Below are 20,988 nucleotides of genomic sequence, written 5' to 3'. Positions count from 1 at the left end.
AAATTGTCACAAAAAATAAGAAAAAATATGTAGCCACAGAGTGACCTGATGGAAAATTTGTATTTTTGAGAACAAAATTGTGTGTGTAAAAATAAATAAAAATATTTTGTGTTTAAGTTAGTCACTGTAAAGGTACGAAAAGACAATAAAATGACAATGATTTGAGGGAAACAAAGGAAAATTTGTAGGAAAAATTGAGTTTTTCTTTGAGATTTTTAAGCTGTTGTGTAGAATTTTATTGGAAAAATGGCAGAATATGACAGTCAATTTTCATGCCAATTTTTTGGTCAAATTTTGTCAACTTCCGGTCAAAATTTATCAATTTCTTAGTCAAATTCAGCCAGTTTTCTGCCAATTTCAACCTTTTTATGGCCAACTCTGCTCCAGTCCATCACCCGGTCAGTGTGACTCTACCATGGTGTCCCAATCTGACCCCAAATCAGTGCGACGTCAACCTAGAGCCAGATATTTGGATCTATCATCTAATTAGTGTTGCTCAATGTTCCTTTCCTGAATTTAAAACACTCAACAATATCGTAAACCACTCAGTCCATCTGTTTCTCATCAATATACTCAATTATGCTCAATATTTATTTAAAACATTGTAAAATTTATTGTCAGCTGCAATTTTACGTTCTAATTTTAAACAAAAAATTAAGACTTACGCAAGTGAAAATTAAAGTAATTTAATATGCTGAATAAAATGTTAATGGTCAATGTCACTAACAAGATGCTTCTTATTTAAGTTTTTTACTTTCATCTTTGTACCTGTGAGAAAATGTTTTGTTGATTTTTATGAGTTTAGATACTTATGTTGTGCGTACTTCCTGAGTTGGATGTGGAAATTTAGAAGGAAGGGGGATTTGATGGGTTTGATGGGGATTTGTACTGATGAGTCAGGTTTTGTAGTTTAATTAAGCGGATAAATGACAGTTTTTTGTTATCCATCGGATAACAATATAATTAAAATTGACTAAATTCGGCTGAAAAATTGACAAAATTTGGTCATAAATTTGACATCGTTTTTAATCTACTAATCCAACCCTGACTCATCACAATACCCTCAAATTTCAACAAAACAATTCAGCATTTCTTCTCAATTTTCAAACAAAATCAACGACAATTTCATCTTCAAAATACAAATGGGAAGCATTTTACTGCCAATTCATGTCCCAGACCACACTCAAAAGACTATTAATCTGTCAATCTTTCATCACAAATTCTTTCAAGTCAAACAAGACATTTTGTAAAATCTAAATACATGATTTTTTTGTCACTACGAAAATATTAGAAGATTTTTTTATGTGTCTACGGTGAAAATGATCGTCTCGTATAGGAAACAGGGTAAGTTTGGAGGTTGTTTGTGCTTTGGGGTAGGAAGAAGTCATTTTGGGGAAAATATCAAGAAGTTTGGTGTTTTGGTGTCGATAAAACCCAGCAAATTGAAGAATTTATTCGAAATGGATAGACTGGCATGGAGGTCTACTGTCGGATTAATCATATATGTTCCCTCAGATACCCAACTCTGATTGAAAAATCCATCCAATGATTTGACTCGACGAGATGACCATGAAAATGAAAATTGTTTCTTCCTGTGTCCAATTTATCATTTTTATTTGCACATGATGATGCTTAATCATTTTGATACTTAGTGAGTGATCATTCATCTTATGTGAAACGCTCAAAAGAGGATGGCTTGGAATTTAATACAGAAAGAGCTGTTTATACAGTGGACGGTATTCGTATGTTGATGTTCTCGAATAGTTTTCATGGCACATTATCACTAATTAATCAAATGACATTCAACTTGATATGAAATAACTACTAGAACAATTTAATGACTAATTTCTTAGATCTAATCTGATTGATTTGGATTGGGATCGTTCATATATTATGGAATATCTACTTTTTGAAGTCTCTTCTGTCCTCTATCCTCTCCTTTGTCTCTCTTCGACTCTATCCAACTCATAGTCCCTGTCTCAGTCCTAGTCTGAATCCTACTCTCTTCGTTCGTCTCCGTTGGAGTCTCCGATCCTACTCTCAGTTCCAATCCTAGTCTTAGTCCAAGTCTCCCCATTATCTCCCCTTTCTCCCTTCTTCCCCTTCATCTCCAACTCCTCAGAGTACGTTACATAATAAGTGAATAGCCCCATTTGAAATTAATTTTCCGATTATTTTGTATGAAAAGTTTAGTTCGAAAAGTTCAACTGTTTATCATCATGCTCAAGATTTTTTTCATTATTTTGGTGACTTTTAATATTGGATTTAGTGACGACAAAAGTAAGTTTATGGCGTATTCTGTGTCTAACTCCGACCACAAAGTAAATTTTCAAACATTTTCCAGTTGACACAATATTTGATTCCGTTAAAAAGTTCATGTCTGGTAACATTGGCGATGGTGTAACACAAATTATGAGTATGCCATCAAGTTTTAAAGACAAAAGTTCAAATAAGAAAATCAGCAGCAGCAAATTAGTTAATCAAGACAGTTCAATACGTGCAGTACGACAGACTAGTTCTCCAAGCATCTTCAAGCAGACAATTTTGGCAATATCGAAGTATCTTGTGTCATTTTTATTCGGAATTGATGTAATAGGAAGTCCAAATGCAGTCAATAATGTCACAATGACTGAAAATTATGGTTAAATTGAGTCAAAGCAGTTTGGACATTAACCCACAAAAATCCAAGCTTACCTGTCAAATAAAATTGAATTTAAAGTCAATTTTGCCTGAATTGCAGCACAAAAATTGCTTCCATTTACGCATCTGTTTACATAAAATTCTGTCACTTTAAATTAATTCCGAGATAATTTTGTGTGGATTTTCATTTTCTCAGCTAGTCAGATTGAGTGATTTACTTCTGCACATGTTTTCCTTCACATTATTTGCAGTTATTCTCACTTGCTGTATTTTATTTAAGTGCTGATGTCCACAGCTTAATTCGCGAGTAATTGTTCTCCTTTTGTTTACATGAAACTGACTTCTTTTTGCAAAAACATTTCATGCAATTGATTGCAATGGAATCGAAATACCTGAAAACTAAGCAATAATAAACAATAAATTTAAATTTTTTACGAAAATTTATTTTTTACAAATTTTCAACTCAGTAACCACCGAATCCAGCACCATATCCATAACCAGCATAATATTTATCATGATGAGCATGTCCAATACGTTCAACATGTGCATGGAATCCAGTCTTTCCATCAGCATGATATTTAACAATACGTTTAGTTCCATCAGCTTCATCCAAAGTGTATTCGCCCTTAACAACATCACCGTCTCTCATTTCCCATTGACTCTTGTGATCATGTGTGTGTGGATCATTAACTCCATATTCAAATTTGTATGCTGGATATGCATAATAATCTCCTTTGTATTCACCATTCCATACACCAGTATCAGCACTGCTATCAATTGTTCCCCATGCTGATCCACTTCCATATCCATCTGATCTCTTGACATAACTCACTGAACCAGCTGAGACGACTGCAATGAATGCAATTGCGACTGTCAATTTGATTGAATTCATTTTATTTCACTTTGAATTATTGGAACTGATTGAATGAAGAACTGCAACAACTTGAAGCTTTTATACTCAAAAATTGAGTACGAATAGCAATTGGTGCTAATAAAATTAAACTTAATGCGTGTTACAAAAGTGCGGCTAGATTGCGTCAGTTCCAAACTATAAAATACCAAGTTCAATACTCAATCGACATCAGTTTCAATTCAGTCAGTCAACAAGTAACAAAAAAAAAAATGAAAACAATTTTTGCATTTGCACTTCTCATCGCTGCTGTGTCAGCTTATGGACATGGATCAAGTTATGTCTTACGACATGATCACAATATTGCAGGACATGATGATCATTATGGCAAGGATTACTTCCATTATCCATCATACAAATTTGAATATGGAGTTAATGATCCACACACACATGATCACAAGAGTCAATGGGAAATGAGAGACGGTGATGTTGTTAAGGGCGAATACACTTTGGATGAAGCTGATGGAACTAAACGTCTTGTTAAATATCATGCTGATGCAAAGACTGGATTTCATGCACATGTTGAACGTATTGGACATGCTCATCATGATAATCATTATGGATATCATTACTAAGGCTTTAAAATGTGCTGAAATGCAGCTTTAAGTCAATAAAATCTGAAAACTAAATTTAAAATGAAAAGAACTGGATTTAATATTTTTAAGATTTATTTACAACGTCAAATTTTAACTTTTTAACAAATATTTTTTTTAACAAGTTTCGTCAATATTGTACATGTCCTGCCACTAGGCTTTCGTCTGTTAATTCTTAACTTATTTTCTAATTTGATTTTGTTGATTTTTACTTCTTAAGAAATGAAATCTCCGAATTGGCACTGATTTTGGTTCATCTGTTGTCGGTTTTGGTGGATTTAGGTTCAGCATACTGAGGAAGTTCAGTTTTGAAACATTTTCAATTGTGTATTGAATTTCAGGTTCTGGCAATGGCTCGTTGGTTTTACTTTCAGTCTCATTAACGGATATCTCCTCTTGCTTAATGTTTGGAACTTGAGAACTTATTGAAGCTGCTTCTGTGTCAGTTGTTGTGACTTTTTTCAATTTCGGTGCTAACAGTTTGATCTTTTTGGACTTTGAGCTGTTCTTTTTCGTAACGGTTAGTTCCGATGGCTTCAAATCTGATTCCTTCACTATTTCGTACTTTGATGCATCATCTTCGTTGGAATCGTCATTTTTATTGGGTATGCTGACTGCCTTTGTGTTTTTCGGAACTTTGTCTTTATTCAGCCTTCGAATTACAATTTTTATTGGTCTTCTGCTGATCTCTTTGACATCCTCGGCTGTTGCAGGTTCTGGTGAGATTACAGTTGCTTCATAACTTATTTTTGTGACAGCAGATAGCTGAAAAATCGAGGATTTAGATCGTTGTGCTGACTGGATCTTCGATGTTGATTTGTCGACTGCTGTGTTAGGTTTATTCGAGGTTTTAGATGCTGTCATCAATCTTTCACTTCTTCTTTGAATCTTTTGTGGCTTTTCTGACACAAGAACATCACAATTTTTCCTCTTTCTGGTGATTTTGGATGGAATTTCGACTTTAGCAAGTTTGAGAATTTTCAAACAATTTTCCGATGAGCCAGGCTGTGCATCTAAAGTCTTAATTACTTCATATTTTGAGTTCTTCATTGTTAGTAATTTTGAAGGCATTTTACGACTTTTTGTTGTGTTTGACTTGATTTTGAGGATTTGTTGATATTTTTGTTGTTAAGTTTTGAACTCGAATGATGAAATTGTTCAAATTTTGTCCTTTTTATAGTCCTCAGGATACCAAAACTGAGATTCACAACATAAACAAAAACTGAGATTTTTGACAAAGTTTTGAGATTCAGGTCTTAACTTGTTTATTGACAACATTAAGGCATTATTAAGTTAATCTATAACTTTTATGTGAAAAACTATGAAAATTACGAAATTTCCATTAAGTTCTCGACATTAGCTCCATCTGTAGTTGAAAAGAAAGTAAAATTTTGAAATAAAATTCGCATGTTTGTGTCTAGTGTTACTACATTCGTGTACATAAGGCATATAAGCAACAAAACTAATAATTTTGCACTTTAGTTCAATAAAAACATGAATTTCGCGACCAATAAATGCAAATAACAATTCCAATTAAAAGCTACAGTAAAAATTTAGTGGTGCGTAACATTTGGTCGATAAATTTATATGCGAAATAATATCGAACAATGTCAAGGTTGTGGTTTTGTGCAAAGCTGTTCGCAAATGTGCTCGGAAAATGGTTTGGAAATTCTGAAGCTTTTCTTAAAGTAATCAAACCTAGAAGTCGACTCAGGTATTTATGGAAAGGTCAACTTCCAGCTGTGGATTAATAATAAACTGAATTTTTTTAAATTCCTTTAAATTCTTTGCTTTATTTTTCAAATTTTTAACAACAACTCAACATTTTTGGCATATTTTCCCTAATTTTCATGTCCTCAAACTTAATAACCACCAAATCCAGCACCATTTCCATAATGATTGTCATGATGAGCATGTCCAATACGTTCAACATGTGCATGAAATCCAGTCTTTCCATCAGCATGATATTTAACAATACGTTTAGTTCCATCAGCTTCATCCAAAGTGTATTCGCCCTTAACAACATCACCGTCTCTCATTTCCCATTGACTCTTGTGATCATGTGTGTGTGGATCATTAACTCCATATTCAAATTTGTATGCTGGATATGCATAATAATCTCCTTTGTATTCACCATTCCATACACCAGTATCAGCACTGCCATCAATTGCTCCCCATGCTGATCCACTTCCATATCCATCTGATCTCTTGACATAACTCACTGAACCAGCTGAGACGACTGCAATGAATGCAATTGCGACTGTCAATTTGATTGAATTCATTTTATTTCACTTTGAATTATTGGAACTGATTGAATGAAGAACTGCAAGAACTTGAAGCTTTTATACTCAAAAATTCAACTCAAAATTGAGTACGAATAGCAATTGGTGCTGTTACTTTTTTTTACAAAATTATTAAAAAAAATTTAATTTGGAATATTTCATGAAAATTTATCTTCTTAGTCTACTTTATTCAGCTTTCAAAATATCACTAGCTGAAATAAAAATTTATAGTACTTACGGATCTTCGTTTTTTGAACCTGCAACAGATATGGCAAGAAAAAACCTTTGTTCTATCTTCAAATGGGAAGGGTGTGTCTTAATTTTCCTCAAATTTTCCTCCTTACTTCCTTAATTATTATCCTTTCCTTTCCAGAAATTACTTCCTCTTCTTTCCTCTTAATTCCTCTTAATTCCTCTTCCCTAAACTTGTCCTTTGTTCTGATAGATTCAATTAACCTGTTCGTAATTAATTATTTCATTTATTTTCCCTAAATTATCAAAATTTCAGTTCCTTACTTTTCTTCTATCCGTAAAACTTCTCAACTTATATCCTTTTGCTATAATCTGATAGATTAATTAATCTTTAATGATTAATAAAAAAAATCACGATGCTATCTTTCTCAATTCACTCTTAAGAAAATTCACCACACAGTTAACACCCTAATTTTTTGTTGGATTTAAATTTTAATCCTTCAAGAATTTCTTAATCCATGTGTAAATTCGATATGTAAATTTAATAAATTTCAAATTTTTTTATAACGAGAAAATTTTCAACACACCCCGCGCCACAAAATTTTATTTTAATTAAAATTGATTATATGGATAATAAAAATAAAAAGGAAAATTCGTATTGTTACCTATTTGAGCATTCAAAATTGGATTGATTGAAGTCATTCGAGACATTTGCTGATTAATAGGAAAAAATGTATGAGGTGGATTAGAATTAGTAGGTAAGCACTGTAAGGAATTTAAGTGTTTATGATCCATCCATGGTACTTGCCGTTGACTATTCACGTAAACCTGATTTTGTAAGGCAGTGTTCCTTAACATTTCCTCGCTGTTTTGTTCCTTAATCGATCTTTCTTGTAATATATCGTTCAACTTGTTATTAGTAGTTACCAGTTGGCTTTCCAAATTTCTGATAGCACGAATAGTTGTCTCCTCGTTACAACGTTGTTGATTCGTAGGATAAGGATGAAATCGACGACCTGATACTGCGACATTTTGAGTGCTAGTTGACACTGCTACGTTTTGAGATCGATTTGAAACTGGCACCTTTTGGACACTACTGGAAATTCTAGAAACTTGTTGAGAGTAAAATGCATTAGAGTCGAAATATTCATATTCATGATATATGTCAGAATATTCTACGTTATAATTTTGGCGTTTTAGAAGCACAAGTAGTTGTGATGCCTCAACACTTTTGGTCAAAGATATGTAAGAGACATTTTTGTTGGAAATTAAGTAATCAACTTGAAATCTGCATTTTCCTACTACTTTTGCCACTATATCCAATACATTTTGAGAATCTAAGGTTTTGAACTTTAGCGTTCTATCTTTTAATACTGACAATCTTCTCATCTCAAATACCATGTATTTCATGCCTACTACGCGATAATACAAATCGTGGCCTTCAACATTTATTTTGTATCCTCTGTCTTCAAGCTCCTGAATATCCAAAATCTTGGTCATAAGATAGTGCTTCCTAAACTCAACTATCAAATTGTAACTTCCTTCTTCTGTTGCTTCCTTTTTTACAAATCCAACGCCCTTATATTCATTCACGTTAATTTTGAACTTTCGATTGAGATTATTAAATAACGTGAGGATAGAAACTTCTTGTGGAATCTCAAAAAATTTTACAGTACGTAAGTTCATCTTGAAATTTATCTAAAATTAGAAAGAAAGAAAGATTAGTGATATCTCATATCGGCAGAAATTTATAATTTCATATCTAGTGATATTTTGTGCAATAATCTGTCATAACTATTTTAAATTCATGCTTGATAGTATTATCAAACGATCAAATACTCTAATATAGAGAAATTTTTTTTTTTATATGTATATATATGTAGTGAGCTCGCTTAGTAATGAATTATTATTTAATAAGATGGCCAGTCTTACTGATTTAATTCCTTTTTGGTTTTATATATATAAATATATGGGATCTCGAGAATAAATATGCATTTTACATTTGTATAATATTATTTTTCTATCATTAACTTTTTTCTTTTCTTTTCATCAACTTTCTTTTTTCCACAGACTTCCCGTTATTTTAATTTTCTTTCCTCAAAAATTCATATAAACTTATACTGCCAAAAAATGAACATCCTTTTATCATACATCCACATAAAGTTACTTAAAAATATATATATAATTTTACAAACTTAATTATAATTTGATTTTTGCGACTCCTAAAGCCGGTCTAGTTACGATTGAATAAGTTTCATCCTTATATTTCCTCATTATCTCTTTTTTATTGAAATTCAGAGTTCCATTAAATGAAACTGTTATATTTTGTAAAGTATTCTTTTTTCCTAAAAGTAACACAACCTCCCTTACTTGATCCTTACTGCCTCGTTTAATATCAATGATTTTTGCCAATCTCCATGAATTAGTAACAGAAGGATCGGCTGTAACTACTATGTCACCGACTTCTAAAGGTTCTACTTTATTAATCCACTTTTCTCTTCTTAATATTTCGGGCAAATAATATGCAAGCCATTTTTCCCAAATAATGGCTGACATCTCTCTTATATCCTCCCAATACTTTTCTATGGATGTTGTATTTCTACTTTTAGCAGGAATTTCCTGATAATTATTTCTCAACATTAGGAAACTATTAGGAGTTATAAAATCATTAAATGCATCAATAGAGTTATTCAAAGCAAGAGGTCTGTTGTTAAGTACACCCACAACCTCCAAAAGTATAGACTTTAAAGTAAAGTCATCGTAATGTCCCTTTTTATTCATCATCATATTATTAATGTGTTTAATGGCATTCTTCACTAAACCAACCATTCTTTCGACGCTTCCTTGCATATGAGAAGCTCTAGCTGGTCCAAAATCAAACTCCACAGGCCTCCTAATTATTCCTTTAAGAAGGAGCTTCTTATTCCACTCTTCATGCTTTTTTGCAATGATTGAGGATGCTCCTAAAAAGTTTCGTCCATTGTCACAAACTATTCTTTTAGGAGATCCTCTTAAAATAAATGTGTTTTGTAAAGCAAGTAGAGTAGAATTTGAATCTAAGCCCTTAATCAGCTCTAAATGTAAAGCTCTTGTGGTTAAACAGCTATACAATAATATGTACCTTTTTTCTAGCACATTTCTAGCATTAATTACTTTTATAGGACCAGCAATGTCTATTATGCAATAAGTAAATGGATGCTCAAAAACAGCAAGTCTGTATGAAGGTAAATCTCCCATCATTGGAATTGCTGGTTTTGCATTGTATCTATTACAAAAAATGCACCTGTTAATTATATTTTTAACTACACATCTGACGTGCGGAATGAAGTATTTAGAAATTATGTTACCTATAACATTATTGACACACACATGCAAATTATCTTCATGATATTTCAGAACCAGAAGTTCAGTAAATTTATGTCTTTTAGGCAATATTATCGGAAATATTCGATTATATCCAAATTTTTTTATATTTTCCTCATTGTGTGTGAGTCTAGTAGTAGCTCTAAGAACATTATCTTCATCAATCCAAGGGGATAATTTAAACAGCCTACTTTTTGCAGCTAATTTTTTATTGCTCTTAATGAGCTTAATTTCTTCTTTGTACTCATCCATTTGAGCATATCTTATCATTAAACTCTCAATATGTTCATACATAAAATTAGGGCTTAATATACTGTTTCTTTCTACGTAAAATTTTTCACGCAAAGTTTTTATAGTTGACTTTAACTCTCTATTGTGTTTATCAGCATTCTTTTGCAGTTCTAGTGTTGCTATTTCCCTAAGTATTAAATTGTTTTTAAATAAGTGTAACCATTTGTAAGCTAACTGTATCGTAACTAAATACGACCTGTAAGATTTATGAGGTTTTGGGTTAAACAATTCATTTGAAGCTTCTTCTAAATCTTCTTCATCTAATTGGGTTATAAGACATGAATTTTCATTAGGCTCTGATTTCGGCCATTGATCTTCAGGTATTGTGAAAATTTTTGGTACAAACCAATCATTATTATATTTTATTTCGGGAACTGAAGTCTCTTTAGTTCCAAAATCAGCAGGCATTAAATCAGTTGGCATCCAAAGCCATTTGAAATCTTTGAAAGACTTTGAATCTTATCTACTCTATTCTTTACATAAATAGTTGGCTTTTTAGGACTTCTTCTAATCCATTCAAATACAGCAGCATTGTCAGTTATGAGAAAAATATCTTCAAATTTTAACTTATGCATATTTATCACTGTATGCACCATTTTACAATTTTTAAAGGCAGCATCTAACTCAAGTTCGGGAATAGTTCTTTTTTGTTTGTAAGGTGCAAGAAAGGTTTTAGCATAAATTAATCTGTGACCAGCTTGCTTTTTATTTTCATCTAAGAACCTAATGTACAGTACAGCACATAAAATATCTTTACCAGCGTCAGCAAAAGCCCAAAGCTGTATCCTAGATATTATATTTAGATTAAAATTATAGTACCTAGGAATTTCTATACTTTTGCTAGCCTCTATCCAATTTAAACATTGTTTCCATTCTTCAAATAGCTGATCATCAATCACTTGTTCCCAATCATATTTTTCCATGCATACCTTGTGATACACAAGTTTAATTTTAGAAGTGATGAATTGTAAAAATCCAATAGGATCATAAATCGACATTAGTAACTGTAGTATTTGACGCTTATTAGGTTTTTCATTTCCGTTTAATATTTTCTTGCTTATTTTATCCAATCTCAAATTAATAGAGATCTTATCCTTGCCAAAATCAAGGATATGCCCCAACAACATTTCTCTTTCTTCATCGCTAAACAACTTTTCTTGCCTTTTATGTTCTTCACATAAAGAACTTTTCAAGTAAATTAATACATTCTTTTCATTGCTATTTATTTTCAATAGAGTGAAACCTCCTTTTTCCAAAATGATTTTTGCCTCTAATGGCAACTGTTTGGATTTCTCCAAACAGTTATTGGAAAAAACAATGTCATCGACATATGTTAAATTTAAAATTAAATTCGAGGCTTCTGGAAATATATTAATATATTCTTTAGCTACTAAATTTTTCACAAATTGTGAAATGGTTGGGGAACATTTTGCACCAAAAGGTAGCACTAGCATTTTAAATACTCTTATTTTCTCTTCTCCTGGGAATCTAAACAAAAATCTCAAAGACTCGGTATCTTCTTCCTTAATTTTAATCTGATGGAACATCTCCATGATATCCCCCTTAACTATATATCTTTCTTCACACATTTGAAACATAATCTGCAAAATGTTGTTATAAAGATTGGGTCCTGCCATTAAATAATCATTCAGAGATGTTCCATCAATCTTGGCAGCTAAATCCCAGATCATTCTCATTCTTTTATTCTTTGGAAAAATAAAAAAAATGGGATTAAAATAAGACTTATTAGTCATTGTATTGTTTTCCTCTTCATTAAGTTCCACAGCATAATTTTTTTCAATCAAATTCTTAATTTCTACAACACACTCTTCGAATCTTTTAATCTTTAAGGCATGTTTTTCTATTAGTTTGTATCTTTTTAGCGCTAAATCATAAGATTTTTTTGTTGGCAATATTACATTGTCCTCCTTAAAGAGCAACGGAGCCTCGAACTGGCTGGTTCCTTCAATTCTTTTTACTTCAGCTTCTAACTTCCTTAAGGCTACTTCATCTTCATATAATGTTCTGTCATTCTCTTTTGGTTGATGGTATTCAAGCCCAGTCACTTCTTCTTCCATTTCTTTTAGCTCCTTTATCTCACTAGCTGTCAAATCTGACATAACATAATTATTCCTACTATCATTTTCAGTTTCTGTATTTAGTTCCATATATATCTTTTCTAATGGCCATACAGACCCCATTACATAGTCCCCAATTGGTGACCTAACTCCTAAAAGATTATTACTATTATAGGATTTAGCTTTAAAAAGTTTAACTTGCTTGAAAACCCACAAATTGTCTATCCCTATTACTCCAGATATTAAATTGTAATCTACTAAATTTAACTCCTTCAAATGAGGGTACTTTAAAAGAAAATCTTTTGCCTTAAACCTCTGACTACTGATATTTAAATTAAGCATAGTTCGAAAAAATAAATTAAATTCCTTCTTCCTGTCACTAACCGTTTTACAGCAAGTAACTTTAACTATGCGAGAGCAATCATCTTCTCTTTTCTTATCGCCGGACCATCTTAGTTTTAAAGGAAACCAAGGTCCTACAAGCTGCAAACAATTGGCCAACTCTTCTTCTATCATGGACACAGTGCTACCTGTATCCAAAAGAAAAGCGGCTTCAATTTTATTTTCTAGCTTTAACACTATTATAGGTAAGATTTCAGTAGCTGAATTGGTACTAGATACTTTATGGGAGCAATAGAAATCTTGTGTTTCATCAGAACTTATTGTATGAAACGTGAACATAGTATCTTCTTTTTCATAATTCTTAAAATGATTACTTGTGCTACTGAAAAGTCCTACGTTCTTAATTTGATTAAACCTTTCTTGCTTCTGATCCTTCTCTACTGAATTAATATCTGAATCATTAATGTTATTGTTATTTCTGTCTTCATCTTTTCTATTGATTTTTACTAATTCCCTTTGAACTCTCTTTCTGTTTGTTTCTTCACAATTATTATTTCTCTCATATTCTTTTTTAATAGCAACTCTCTTATAACAGTATAATCCGTGATGTTTTAATTCACAATTTTTAACCAAACACTTCATGGATTTACTGTATGGACAAGGAAAGTGATTTTCTTGACCACAAAAAGTGCATCTCTTTTGCTCTCTCGCTAACTGCGAAACAACTTTTCCATCTAATTTCCATAAATCACGACATTTATTTGAAGGATGTGAATTATTCTTATGGAACCAACAATAAGAATTGTTGAATTTCTTTCCATTAAAGGCATTAGTTTTATTTTCACATTCAGTGTTATTGTATCTGCTTCTAAGGTTATTCCTAGAGGAGAAACTTGGCTTTAATTCTTTAGAAACATTCAATCTATCATTTCTTATCCGTACTTCAAGTTTAGGCAACTCTTTGTCAAGCACCTCCACCATATGACCCAAATTTACAGAAATATTTTTTGATTCAACTTCATACTGCTTTTCTATCCATTTATTCTTTATCCAACTAGGTAGTTTGTCACTTATTTCATTTATGAACATTTTATTGTTGATATAAGAAAGATCATTATAGGCTACAGCTAAGAAATTAAAATTTCTTACCTTGTCAATAAACTCTATTAATTTACTTATATGCTCGGGTCTGATTTTAGGAAATCTACTGATTTCAGTAGCATCTTGACTAATGGAATTCAAACTTAACTTTAGTCTTTCATTTATGTGCGTAATAGATTTTCTGAATGTTTTGACATTAAATAAACCCTTACCCCCAATTCTTTTTACATCATTACTTTTTATAGCTGTTTGTATGCGAACTATATGCTAGTAATTGTCTCAAAGGAACTTTTAGTTTTAATCCTTGAATTGATAATACATGCAAAATAGATAATTTTGAGGATTTATATATGAAAGAGCAGATTCTTAAATTAGAAACTATTTTTCATATGAAACTCTATGCAGGTAGTGATTCACAACAAATATTTCCATCATTACTATCGATTGCACGAATCATTCAAAAATTTATTAAAAATTCAACAATTAATAAAATATTCAAATCCACATTTTATTTTTTAATCTGAAATTCAATAAAACAATCCCAAAATCAGTATTGATATCCATGATGATTATCATGATGAGCATGTCCAATACGTTCAACATGAGCATGAAATCCAGTCTTTCCATCAGCATGATATTTAACAATACGTTTAGTTCCATCAGCTTCATCCAAAGTGTATTCGCCCTTAACAACATCACCGTCTCTCATTTCCCATTGATCTGTACACTCTTGTGATCATGTGTGTGTTACTTTTTTTTACAAAATTATTAAAAAAAATTTAATTTGGATCATTAACTCCATATTCAAATTTGTATGCTGGATATGCATAATAATCTCCTTTGTATTCACCATTCCATACACCAGTATCAGCACTGCCATCAATTGCTCCCCATGCTGATCCACTTCCATATCCATCTGATCTCTTGACATAACTCACAATCTGATGAACCAGCTGAGACGACTGCAATGAATGCAATTGCGACTGTCAATTTGATTGAATTCATTTTATTTCACTTTGAATTACAAAAGTTGGGGTTACAAGCTGCAAATGTCAAGGATGAATAAAAAAATTGGAAATTTCAGTTTAAAATTGTTTATTTTTGAACATTAAAATTATACATTTTTATAACTAGAATAGAAACCATGTACGTACATGCTGTTGCATATTCGAATATGCTTTTCAGTTACTTCTTGATCATGGTTCAGCATATCATCAACAATGTCTACCCAGTCGTGACTATTCAGCTTCCATTCAAATTTGTTGAAAATTGTCATAATTTTCTTATTTTTAAAATTAGCACGGAATTCCTCCAAAATATTTTCATCATTGTCGAACGAAATATCCAGCAATTTGAAGGTTTTAGACTCAATTTCACTAAACAGATCCATTAACATCATCGGAATATTTTTCGAATTTTTGATCCTAAATGTCTCATAATTCTGCAATAAATCACAAAGTCTTTTCAGCACATGAATCTCCAAATGTCTCACCTCATAACTTGTGCATGGCCATGAATCAATCTGCAACTTCTTTAATTTTGGCAAGTTAGGAAGGAAGTCCATCAACTCATTCAAGTGTCGTGGAAAATTATTTAATGACTCGACTGTAAAATGCTCTAAATTGCTTAATTTTAGGCATTTTATGAACTCTAATTGCGTGACATTTTCAATTTCTAATGACGGCTTGGCTTCCAAAGTTGTTCCTTTAACAGAATTACTAAGGATATACAGTTCGATACTTTTATGCTAGATCATTCATGTCATCTAATGGCCTAACACCTGGATAATCATAAATTCTCGCTCGATTACGGTCTGGCAATTCCAAATTTGTCTGTTGGACATTGCAGGCATGACCTAGAAATTTAAATTTTTCTAAATTTTTACATTTTGACAGAATCTGAAGAACATCATTGGCTTCATTTAATCCTGGTATATCTATAGAATCTGGATATAAATAATTTTCCATATACAACATAATTTCTAAATATTTAAGACTAAAATTAGGTAATTTTGATTCCCTTACGTACATACTGTCATCCACTAATGTTCCATACAGCTTTAACGATTTCAGTTGCCTCAAATTGGACAGAATGAAATTGACTGAGGAAGTGTACATTAGATGATGATAATAAGTTAAAGATTTCAAGGATTTGGCATGCTTAAGTAGAAAATTATTCAGGACATATGAAGGCATTGGATATTGAGCAATGACCAGATGTTCTAACTCAAATGGACGTTCAGTTTTAGTCATTAATTTTTCAAAAATAAATAAATGTTTAGATGATGTCAATGACTTTAAATGAGGTAAATAATTGGACCTTTCCACAAATTCATAATAAGCTTCTCGATGAAAACAGTTGATGTCCAATGACTTTAAATTCTCACATTTTATAACTCTTAAAATTGAATTAACTTTATCAATTTTCAGATATTCTAAATGTGGCAAGTCAATGACGCCATCATATATTTCAGTGCGATTGGGTGTCGAGATGTTTAAATGTGTTAAAGTTGGTGCTGCAAGACTCAATATTGACTTTAATAAGCTATTACAAAAGCTTTTAATGCAAAGTTTTTCAATTATTGGCGATTTTTCCTTAAAAATGTTCTTGATCCTTCTTTTTCTCGATTGTAATTGTGAATTTGATGTCAATTTGAAGCTTCTGTATGGGAAATAATCCAGCTTGTCAGCTAAAGTTGCCAACATTTTATTGCTGGAAGTGACATCATCCTTACATGCAGAAATGTCAATTGCAAGTGTTGGTCTTCGAGTTAGAATTGCTGATTTTGTTATTATGCTGTTCCATCTGAAATTTTAAGGAATTTATATGAATTTAGTATTGGATATTAAGTTCTGATTATCTGGGTTGGGGCCTGGGTGACTCAGGTGACAAGTGACAAAATGTAAGAAAAGGTACAAGAGCTGTCATCTGAGTTGAAAGCGTCTTGAGATAAACCCAGTAAGTATGGCTTAATGTTGATTTGCTGTAGGCTAGCTTCAGACCCGTGCTTGACATGCCACCAGGAAATGAGCAATGGGAGGCGATAAGTGGGCCCCACTAGGTTTCCCAATATCCCATTGAAGATGCTCGAATAAAACCAATATTTTAGGCTAGTTAAATAACCTTTTTACCACCAAAGCTGCTTCACAGATTGACTTATCGTCGAGATATTCGAAAATTGTTAACATAATGTCTTCACTTAATTCCTCCATTTTAAACTTTTGGTTGGCTTCTTGCTAAATATTTTCTGAAGATTATTTAGATCACACTGGTTTTTGGAAATATGCTAGTAATTGTCTAATAGAACTATTTAGTTTTAATTTTGAATTGATATCATGCTAAAAAATTTTGAGGATTTATATATGGAAGAGCAGATTTAAATTAGAAACTATTTTTCATATGAAACTCTAAAGTGATCACAACAAATAAATTACTGCGGTCATTCAAAAATTTAATAAAAAGTTCAACAATTAACCGCGGTTTTTTAAAAATGAGCATTTTTAAGGGCGAATACACTTTGGTCAAAAAACGTCGGTTTTCATGCGGTGGATTTCATGGAATGTTGAACCATGCTTCATGAAATCCAGCTATATTTAAAATACGTTGTAGAGTTCTATCAGTATAAAGTGTATTAAATAAAATGAAATAAATTGTAATATTAGAATTATTCATTGTATGTGAAATTACTTATATTCAAATTTGTATGGTTACTCATTCAATTGTATCGTGATGAGATAATTGTGATTTCCATCTATCTGATCTCTTGACATAAGTACTGCGATGTACAATAATAGCTATGACAAAGAACTTCACTTTGATTATTGGAACTGATTGAATGAAGACCTGCATTTTTATACTCAAATGCCTTCATAGTCGAATAGCAATTGATTTAGCGGCTAGATTGCGTCAGTTCCAATTAAATACAAGTCCAATACTCAATCGACATCAGAATTTTTCTTAACAAAAAATGGTTTTTAGATTCACTTCTCATCGCTGCTGTACATCTGGAATTAAACATGATGTAAGTATAGTAAAAGTTGTCCTTATAAAGCATTTAAGTAGCCAGAGTCCTTAAACCAACTTAGTAAAACTAAATAGAATAATCAAGGGCGAATATTTGGATGAAGCTTATTTCCTTTGTTACAGCTGATTCAAAGACTGGATTTCATGCACATGTTGAACGTATTGGACAATTTCATCTTCTAATCCATCATTTATTACATCCAAAAACCGTCCATCAAAACCGCTCACTTTCCAAAATCAATCTCAACTGTATGTTCGGTTTTTTGCATTTTCAATTTTCATTTTTTGAAAAAATTTAAATTTGTTTTATGATAAAAGTATTAAATCTTTCTACTTCATTTTATTTAGCTTCAGTCAAAATGACCTAATAAAATATTCAAAAAAATTCTTGTTGTACAAACACAGTCAAAATCAACAGTTTTTCTTACTTTGACTTAATTTTATCCAAATTTTCAACACATATATTTTGCAGGCACTGGCAATAAACAACAAAAATGTTCAATTTTTACCCACAAATATAGCAAAAAAGTTCAAAAATTTTGCGGTTTTTGGATTGCACTTATATTAAATTGTAGAACTATTTGTATAAAAATTAAATAAAATGAAATAAATTGTAATATTAGAATTATTCAAATGTGAAATGTTAAGGACTTAAAGAGCCTGCAGTAAGTGTGATTCTTATTATATGTACAGTAATAGCTATTGAAAGAACTATATTTAGTCATTGATTTAGAATAAATTGAGACAGATTTGTTCAAATACAACACGGAATTGGTTATCATTTGGCTCAGGAACAACAAAATCAGAAGCACAAGTTTGACGACATTCGATCACTTGACAAAGCTGACGGAACTGGATCTAGTCGACAATATTTGTGTATCAAAATACATCGAGGATAAAGCTTCAATTCCTTCATTATTGATTGATGTTAAAAGTTCATGTGCTCATTTTGAGGTTAGGAAGTTACAAGAAGAATCAAACAGGCAGTCAAGGAAGATGAAAGATTTTGATCACTTGATGATGTGCAACTCCAGCAGATCTAGTACAGAAATAATGAAAAATGAGAAAATTCGAGTGTAAAGGATGAAAATTAAAGTCTAGACTAAGGCAAATCATTTACAGACTTAAAGAAGTCATTATGGATTACTCATCATTACGTCATTTGTAACGACAATTCTGATAATATTCAATATTGTTTCAGTTTTGACGTTGCTTTAAAGCATTTAGTATGATTAGTCATTGTTCAGACTATGAGTGTACTCAGGGTGAATGATGCCGGTGAGTGAGAGGACCAGGGGGAAGAGAGAGACGAGAGAATGGAATAGAGAGATTGAAGAGAGAGAGAAGAGAGAGAAGAGAGCGAAGAGAGCGAAGACAGAAGGAAGAGAGCGAAAAGAGAGGGAAGAGAGAGAAGAGAGAGAAGAAGTCATGAGCCATAAGTCATGAGTATGTTCCTTGTGATTCAAGCTTCAAACTATATCTTATCTGTAAAATACAATACGCTTTAATGTCCATGATTCAATAAACTATGTAGTCACAATAAAAGAGTTAATCATCTACATAAAGTCACTAACATATTAAAATAAAGTATAAAGTAAATTTCTAAGAACATCTTATTGTATTAGCACAAATGGCCATATCAGCAGGTTGACACATTTTGTAAGCCAAATCATAATGATATCCAACAGTCTCACATGTCCTAGGACTTGCAATACCTCTTATACATTCATAGTATCGTGTACAGTCAGTTTTATGTGGAATAAATCCAACACCTGATGGTGGACATGAAAAACTGATGTTTATGTTTCCACTTCTCCTTGTCGTAGTTGTAGTTTGTGATGTCGCTGATGACTTAGTGGTTGAAACTGTTGTTGGTGATTTAGTAGCTGTTGTAGTCCATTTAGGATCAACACACTTGACTGTATTTGGATCAAAAATCAAGTTATCTGCTTCACATCCGAAAACTGTTCCTTTTTCCTCAATGCATCCAATGAACAGATTGTTGTCACTTGGATGTGGAATGGCATTGAATAGCAATCCATCGCAGAGGTCGTTGAGGTCTACAGCTTGAACTAAGATGGATTATAGATTTATTTTATTTGGATTGTGACTTATTAGTCTAGTGGTGATACCATGAGGCACCATGTGGCTCCATGAGGCACCATTTGGCACCATGAGGCACCGTGTGGCACCATGTGGCACCATGAGACACCATGTGACACCATGATGGCACCATGTGGCACCATTTAATGTGCCTCAGGCCATCGCAGCACCTTCACTAGATTCAGTAATATTACCTCTAGAAACTGCAGTAAATCCAACAAAAATGACCAAAACTAAAACTAATTCCTTCATTTTTATCCAACAATTGCAATCAAACTTGATGTCTTTCCTATCAAATTGAATCAAAAACTGACAAAATTGTAAAAATTTTCGCGATATTACAGACCATAATCTTATCAATTGCTGGTTTATTGTTCTGCAAATAATTGATTTATTATTTTGGATATATTCTATTGAAATTTGTTGCTTTATTTCTGCAAATCAATGCTTATCAAACTATTAAATTTATTAATTTATTGATGATTATTTTGTATGTGGTGAAATATGGTTGATGTGGATGACGTTGTAACATCTGGGTAGGGTGACACTTGACCTTGACATACTGTTGAAGTCGAGATTACCCGGGAATTCTCTGAAGGGTTGTCTGAAGTCTCGGTACTGACATCGGGGCAAGCCTTGGTCTTGACACCAGAGTAACCCTTGGTCTTGACACCGGGGCAAGCCTTGGTCTTGACACCGAGGCAAGCCTTGGTATTGACACCGTGGCAAGACTCGATATTGACACCGTGGCAAGACTCCGTATCGACACCGGGTAAGTCTTAGTCTTGACACCTGGACAAGCCTCGGTCATGACACCCGGTAGTCCTTAGTAGTAAATTCATCAATCTATTCCAATTAATTTTCTAATATTTTATTATAAATAATTTTAATTTAATATTTCACATTCCACCGCACTTAATCATATTGCCACACAGTGCTCTCTCCCTTTCAGTACATTGCAGACTGACTGCGTCAAACATCAAATCATCTGGACAGAATCGGATGTGTTGAATACCGTGGACACATTCATAGTAGCGATTACAGTATGATGTACTTGGGATATTACCAAA

General features: G+C 32.3%; 4 protein-coding genes across 4 annotated transcripts; 1 reads left to right on the top strand and 3 right to left on the bottom strand.

Annotated features, from left to right (window-relative positions):
• Window positions 1–3,061: 3,061 nt before the first annotated feature.
• LOC139100179 (cuticle protein 19-like) lies at window positions 3,062–3,547 on the bottom strand. Its single transcript, XM_070652785.1, has one exon. The coding sequence runs from the start codon at window positions 3,530–3,532 to the stop codon at window positions 3,104–3,106; it is 429 nt and encodes a 142-aa protein (XP_070508886.1). The 5' UTR covers window positions 3,533–3,547; the 3' UTR covers window positions 3,062–3,103.
• Window positions 3,548–3,736: 189 nt separating this feature from the next.
• Window positions 3,737–4,190, top strand: LOC139100181 (cuticle protein 19-like). Its single transcript, XM_070652787.1, has one exon. The coding sequence runs from the start codon at window positions 3,763–3,765 to the stop codon at window positions 4,123–4,125; it is 363 nt and encodes a 120-aa protein (XP_070508888.1). The 5' UTR covers window positions 3,737–3,762; the 3' UTR covers window positions 4,126–4,190.
• A 1,815-nt stretch (window positions 4,191–6,005) lies between these two features.
• On the bottom strand, window positions 6,006–6,440 carry LOC139100398 (cuticle protein 19-like). Its single transcript, XM_070653013.1, has one exon. It carries the CDS (start codon window positions 6,423–6,425, stop codon window positions 6,006–6,008), a length of 420 nt encoding a protein of 139 aa, XP_070509114.1. The 5' UTR covers window positions 6,426–6,440.
• A 12,856-nt stretch (window positions 6,441–19,296) lies between these two features.
• On the bottom strand, window positions 19,297–20,246 carry LOC139100182 (uncharacterized). The gene is made up of 2 exons (XM_070652788.1): window positions 20,113–20,246; window positions 19,297–19,887 (listed from the first exon to the last, which is right to left on the bottom strand). The coding sequence occupies exons 1-2, from the start codon at window positions 20,168–20,170 to the stop codon at window positions 19,418–19,420; spliced, it is 528 nt and encodes a 175-aa protein (XP_070508889.1). The 5' UTR covers window positions 20,171–20,246; the 3' UTR covers window positions 19,297–19,417.
• Between the last annotated feature and the right edge of the window lie 742 nt (window positions 20,247–20,988).

The sequence above is a fragment of the Chironomus tepperi genome, unplaced genomic scaffold (assembly GCF_022539635.2).
Source record: "Chironomus tepperi strain 1889 unplaced genomic scaffold, CSIRO-AGI_Ctep_v1 contig_58, whole genome shotgun sequence".
Lineage (NCBI taxonomy): Eukaryota > Metazoa > Arthropoda > Insecta > Diptera > Chironomidae > Chironomus > Chironomus tepperi.
This window is presented reverse-complemented; position numbering and strand designations above follow the sequence as displayed.